General features: G+C 40.1%; 1 protein-coding gene across 1 annotated transcript; it reads right to left on the reverse strand.

The window, feature by feature from the left end:
- LOC103857205 (chaperone protein ClpD, chloroplastic) lies at nucleotides 1-4,656 on the reverse strand. Its single transcript, XM_009134385.3, has 12 exons — nucleotides 4,013-4,656; nucleotides 3,367-3,515; nucleotides 3,043-3,272; nucleotides 2,833-2,941; nucleotides 2,609-2,739; nucleotides 2,232-2,333; nucleotides 1,852-2,133; nucleotides 1,663-1,766; nucleotides 1,293-1,587; nucleotides 986-1,219; nucleotides 653-889; nucleotides 1-523 (listed from the first exon to the last, which is right to left on the reverse strand). The coding sequence occupies exons 1-12, from the start codon at nucleotides 4,654-4,656 to the stop codon at nucleotides 209-211; spliced, it is 2,832 nt and encodes a 943-aa protein (XP_009132633.1). The 3' UTR covers nucleotides 1-208.
- Between the last annotated feature and the right edge of the window lie 2,007 nt (nucleotides 4,657-6,663).

Here is a 6,663-nt window from a genome sequence, read left to right on the forward strand (position 1 = left end):
TGCAAGCACATGACTCGACCAGTTTAGAAAATTAATTCGAGTATCAAATACATAATTCAATAAGCTACTACAATTACCTCACGCACTAATCACTATGTATCTTTTTATATATATATACACACATTTGCAACAAGCAATAGAGGTTCAACTATAAGGCGAGAGAGTATAACCAAAGAATCTTTATATACAATCCTCCAATGGTGAAAATCTATGCGATCGATGTCTTGTCTGTAACTCGTACATTGTGAGAATCTGGTTTGGTCCGAACCGAAGGGTTTCCTGTATCATCGAGAACCACAAAAGCCGTGTCACCGGGCTTAAAGCTCCCAGCAAGAAAGGCTTCGCTGAGTGGATCTTCCACAATCTCCGTGACGGTTCTACGTAGTGGTCGTGCACCGTAGGCCGGATCATAGCCTTGTCTGCATATAAGCTCCTTGACAGGTTCAGACACCTCTAAACCGACTCCAAGTGCCACAAGCCTCGACTTCAAGTCTTGTAACATCAGATTCAAAATCTCCATCATCTGCAAAATCAGAGTTGAATTTCTTTTTTAATATATTTGCTTCTTCTTTTTTAAATAGAAGGTTGAAGCCTGTAATCCCCAGACCCGAAACCTTATTTTTAAGATTAAAAGATAGATACAATTACTAACCTGCGCCTGCTCGAGCTGTCTGAAGATGACGATTTCGTCAATACGGTTCAACAACTCTGGACGGAAGTAGTTCTTGAGTTCTTCGACTACCAAAGCTTTCATACCAGAGTAAGAAGCTTCCTCTTCGTCATCATCGAGGATAAAACCGATTGACCTCTGTCTTCCCTTGGCAATGGCTGATGATCCGACATTAGAGGTCATTATGATCAGTGCGTTCTTGAAAGACACTCTCCTTCCCTGTAAGATAACAGAGCCAACATAAAGTTCCAACTCTGTAGGTCTATTGAAGACGCTAGAAAATGATTTTAAAGTATAAATGTGGGCCAATCGAACCTGTGAATCGGTAAGATGGCCGTCTTCGAAGAGCTGGAGAAGAATGTTGAAAATATCAGGATGGGCTTTCTCTATCTCATCGAATAAAACCACTGTAAAAGGACGTCTCCTGATAGCTTCAGTGAGCATTCCACCTTCTTCAAAACCAACATATCCGGGAGGAGAGCCTATCAATTTGCTCACCGTATGACGCTCCATGTACTCACTCATGTCCAATCTCAGCATAGATTCCTCCTGCAATGAATAAATCAGTTCAGTGACCACATCATGTGTCATCAGCAGTACATTGTTAACGAAGAAGCCGTACCGATCCAAAATAATTAGCTGCTAGAGCTTTAGTGAGTTCGGTTTTTCCAACTCCAGTAGGTCCACAGAACAGCATAGCGGCAATAGGACGGTCAGGATCTTTTAAGCCAACACGTGACCTCTTCACAGCTCTAGATATGGCAGCTACGGCCTCGTCTTGACCAACGACTCTGTTTCTGAGCTCATCTTCTAGACCCATAAGAAGCATTCTCTCATCTGCGGTGATCTGCTGAACTGGAATTCCAGACCAAGCCGATGCAACCGCTGCAATATCATCAGGCCCCACCTCTATAGGCCTGAAAAGTAGAATCAAACAAATGTTATAGAGGTTACTTCTTTAATTTGTAATTATATAAAAGAAGAAATCATACTCATCGTTGCCTGCTGCAGGTGGTAGAGAAGACTCCTCAACTAGTTCAGTAGACTCGTCTACAATGTTATTACCATCTTCCTGGTTCGGCCTGCTTGATAGAACCTATTAACAAGAAAAATTATTGAAGCCATTTAATAGGTAAATATGATAATGTATATACTCGTAGGACGAATGTCTAGTCTATTACCACTTCGTGCATGGCCTGAACAGTTCTGATCTCTTGCCAGTAATCATCCGGTGGCTTCGAAAGGATACAGATTGCATCCTCCTTTTTCTTTCTAAAAGCTTGGATGCGAGCTCTGCTTCCCGCCTCGTCAATAAGATCGATAGCTTTATCTGGAAGAAACCTATCCGCGATGTATCGCGATGAAAGGTACACTGCAGCATCTATAGCTTCCATAGTGTATTTGCAGTTGTGATGGGCTTCGTATTTTTCACGAAGGCCTATCAAAATCTTCACCGCGTCTTCCTAAAAATTATTGTTAAGATGAATACAATAGATAAGAAAAACAGATGTTGTTTGGTTTGATAAGATTAGCAAAACATTGGCTTGAACTGAAAAGAAACCTCGCTTGGCTCGTCAATCAACACTGGCTGGAACCTCCTTGCTAGGGCTTTGTCCTTCTCAAACTGACTCCTGAATTCGTCAAGGGTTGTGGATGCAATGCACTGCAAATGGTTGATTATTGATTAGTAGAGCTAGCTTTCGAGCACCATATAATTAGCATATGTTTCACATTACTTTTTTTCAGTTTTACTAGAATCTTTGAGCATAAACCAAACCCAAAGTGGTACACTTTCTCAAAGCAGCACAGAGTCAATTCATTCAGCATATGTTTCACATTACTTTTTTTCAGTTTTACTAGAATCTTTGAGCATAAACCAAACCCAAAGTGGTACACTTTCTCAAAGCAGCACAGAGTCAATTCATTTAACATGCGTACCTGAAGTTCACCCCTTCCAAGTGGTGGTTTCAAGAGATTAGCAATGTCAAGACCAGACCCTTTGTTGCCTCTTCCGACTGTGCCAGATCCAATAAGAGTGTGCACTTCATCTATGAAGAGAATCACCTTACCTATGAGAAAGAAAAAGGAGAAAAAAAATGTTAATAATGTGCCATTTTAGTTTTACAGTCTTCCATGAATTAGTAGAGTTTGAGATCAATAACCTGATTTTTTCACTTCGCTTATCAAAGCAGTGACTCGTGATTCCAGTTCCCCTCTTTCCTTTGCACCAGCCATAAGCAGTCCTATATCCAGGGACATGATGCGTTTTGTCTAACATATAGCAACAAACAAAAATTGTCATGTACATGGTTTTGACCAACTTCAGATTTTTTTCAAAAAAAAAATTAATTTGCTTAGATGCTGATGCTCACCAAGAGAAATCCAGGAGCATTTGCTTCCGCAATACTAATCGCTAGTCCTTCAGCGATGGCGGTCTTCCCAACACCAGCCTCACCTAGAAGAATAGGGTTGTTTTTGGTTCTGCGGCAAAGTATCTGGATGACTCTTTGAACTTCCTTCTCCCTGCCAATAACAGGATCAATAAGCCCCTCGCTAGCTCGTGCCGTAAGATCCACACAGAACTGTTCCAGTACACTTTTCTCTGGTGAAACACAAAAAAAAAATTGGTTAAAAAGGTCTATCAGTATCTCACTTCTCAGACTCATAAGAACAAATAAAGTGAATAAACACATTACCTTTAGTTCTTCCAGCACTTCCAGGACCACCAACTCTGCCATTAGGGGAAGCGTCTTTAGAAGAAGGTGGTTCTCTTCCGTCTTTGGCAATCTCTCCTTTAAGTCTGGTCAGTGCTGCTGCTGTGAGCAAATTCATATTTGCTCCCAATCTAATATCACATCAACAAATCAAAAGGTAATCAGAGACACTTCGTTTCATTGCAGCATATAGTCTTTTTTAATGACCCATTCGGATTGTAAAGACCCGACTAACTAGGCCTGCGGTTATTAATCGAACAGAACTGAACTTAACCGAACCAAAAAGTTCAGATCAGTTAGAAGGTTCGGTTCAATTCAGCAACTAAAAAACTTGGTTTTCGGACTAATACCAACCTTAACCAAAATTTTGAATCAAAATCTGAACCGAAATAACCTAATTAATCAAAAAAAAAATTCGGATTTTATCCAATTTAAACTCAAAATTTAACCCAAAACCATAAAACTTCGGTAGAAATTTTGAAACCGAACCAAACCCCAACTAACCGAATTTCAAAGTAACCAACCCTAATAACCGAAGAAACCGAATCCGCAGGCCAACCACTAACTCTAAAGGCGAGGGACAATAGCCAAATGCTTAATCCCCTCCCAATTGAAGAGGATCTTTTACCTCTTGAGGACTTTCCCAGCGCTACCGTCATCAACGGTAAAGAGTCCGACAGCTATATGCTCGGGAGCAATATACTGACACTCCAAAGTCCTCGAATACTCCACCGCAGCTTCGAACACCCGCTTCGTGCTGATCGAGAACGGCATATCCGTGGACCTAGAGTACGAACTCGACGACGACGACTCCGATAAGCCCGAATCGTCGGAGTTAGCTTTGTCCCAGATACTCGAGACAGCTTCACGCGCCTTGTCTACGGTGACTCCGGATCCGAGGAACCCCTGAGGGTCGCGATCCTCGGCGATGAGGCCGAGGAGAAGGTGCTGAGGGTAGACCATGTCTTTCCCCAACGATTTAGCTTCCTTCTGGGAGAAGATGATGGCTCTGATGGCTCGTTCGGTGAACCGCTCGAAAACGGCTGAGATCGGGGTGAGTTTGTTTCGTTTCTTGCGGGGGAATCGGCGGGAGTTCGTTGGAGTTGTGGAGAGGCGGTGGATCGTACGGCGGTTGGAGAGGGAGATTCCGAGGTAGGAGGAGGAGAAGGAAGAGAGGGAAGAAGCGGCGAAGGAGGTGACGGGAGAAGATGAAGAAGAGGGGAGACGGCGGGTGTGAAGGGTTAGAGGAGAGGAAGTAGATAAGACTTCCATGATCGTCTTCGTTGGCGGTGAGAAACTCTCCGGTGGTGTTTTTCCGGTTTGTGCCAAAGTTATGAGAATTATTATTATTTTGAGGAAAATGAATAAAGGAAGCAAAGAAAAGTAAGCTGAGACGTCACGGCAAAGTATTTTTTTTTTTCGTTATTCGGTTGTTTGTGGATTCTTCGTATTATATAAACGAAACTCTCTGGATTCTTAAGGCTCTGTTTGGGTATGATTTATTAGCCGCGTTTGCGTTTTGATAAGATTCTTTTCACTGTTGTCTATTGTTTACTTTGTAATAGGAGACTAAAAGAGGCGTAGGCGTGTTTCAATAAATATAAGATTGTAATTTAGTGGAAACTCAAGTCGACACAAACAAAGAGAGAGAGAGAGAGATATTTCTTCTTTCACAATGGCTTTTCATAACATTTATAAGAATATTATGTACACTCTTGTGATTGTGGATTAACAGGTAAAAAAAAGTGTAAATATTAGTATGAATTCAATGTTTGCCGAGTTTAACTGTTTAAGTATCAGTTTAACGAGTTGTAAAGGTGGTCATATAGTTTGTTTATTTATTTATTATTATTTTTATTTTTTTTGGCATCGTTTGTTTATTTATTTGTCTTAACTTAAGCCATTCTGGATAAGATGACACATCTATTATTTTGTTTTGAATACATTATTTAGAGAAAACCTTCTGTGGTGTCTTTCGCACAACCTCAAAAATAAACGTATAACATGTGGAATGTGTTTGGATGATAATGAATGCAAGTTTGCGTGACATAACGTCTGACGCGCTTTTCCCTGAAAAGAACAAAAGTTTTGGGTTTTTCTTCTTCTAGTAGATGAACGTTTTAAACTTTTTATCCTCGTCAAACATATATACTTGTGAATATGTAAGTTTAAGTAGTACAAATCTAGCTTCTGTGATCTTTTAATTTAGGCATACCCTTTCCCGAAAAAGTATTAGATATAAATACAATTGTAAAGCAAAATATGCTGGTATGGTATCTGCCATTTGACCCATGCCCTCAAGTCAACAAATGTTGAAAACTCAGAACGTTGAACAAAGAAACTAAAGGACCAGACGCAAGCACAAGTGCTACAAGAAGCAGCTCAAGTTGCACACGAAATGAAAACAAAGAGAAACGGTCCCTATCCTAAGCTACAGAATAGAGAAAATAAAAACTTATTAGCCTAACCGTGCCAATTTAGGGTTCCTAGTTGTGTTCCCTTTTAATTGTTCGGTGGAAATTTCTTTCCATTAGAAGAAAAATAGAAGACAAACAAAAAGAGAGTCAATTTATTGGTTACCCAAGTTCTCTTCATGCAAGTCAATTCACGAGCTTTTTGACGTACGTTACAAGCAATAACGTGTACTTTTCTATTATCTCTCTCGTGTTATATAATTCACTTTCTCGTTTTTATTCCTTTTTCTTTTCTTAGCCATATTTTATATATTGAAGAACGACTCTACAAGCCTTGACATCTTGTCATACAATTTTTGTATATAGATGAATGATATAAAGAATGAAAAAGCCTGGGTTCAAAATTGCACCACAAACAATCAAATTTTCCGCTTCGGTTGACTTTAATGATCAAGTTTGATGGAGAAATCTAGCCACGTCAATCTTGGATCCCCCCGTCCTTCACATGACATGTGACTTGCCAATGCATTTTCTTAACTTTTGTTAATGATTTAGCTGGTCTTTCTCGAAAATTAATTCTTATACCCGAATGAGTCATAAGATCCATCAGTTTGGACGTGTGTCTGAATGTGGCGAATCCTTTTCCCGTTCTATAGAAACCAAGGAAGAAAACTGGTTAAAACCAACACAATGCTCAACTTGTTTACTCTCCATTTGGATAATAGAGAGAATATGAGCAAAATAGCATGGAAGCTGAATAAAAAAAAGTCTCCAGAAAAGAGACTCAATCGATGCAATTGTGGTGATACTAGCAGGCACGGTTGGATGTGATGTAATCATCTCAATGGCAGTAGTATTTGCTGGA

The sequence above is a fragment of the Brassica rapa genome, chromosome A03 (genome assembly GCF_000309985.2).
Source record: "Brassica rapa cultivar Chiifu-401-42 chromosome A03, CAAS_Brap_v3.01, whole genome shotgun sequence".
Classification (NCBI taxonomy): Eukaryota; Viridiplantae; Streptophyta; class Magnoliopsida; order Brassicales; family Brassicaceae; genus Brassica; species Brassica rapa.

Coding starts and splice junctions, on each gene's coding strand:
- LOC103857205 (XM_009134385.3), bottom strand. CDS start 4,656: ATGGAAGTCTTATCTACTTCCTCTCCTCTAACCCTTCACACCCGCCGT. Junction 1,588..1,662: donor CCTGCAGCAGGCAACGATGA/GTATGATTTCTT, acceptor TCTACTTTTCAG/GCCTATAGAGGTGGGGCCTG. Junction 524..652: donor GACAGCTCGAGCAGGCGCAG/GTTAGTAATTGT, acceptor CTGATTTTGCAG/ATGATGGAGATTTTGAATCT.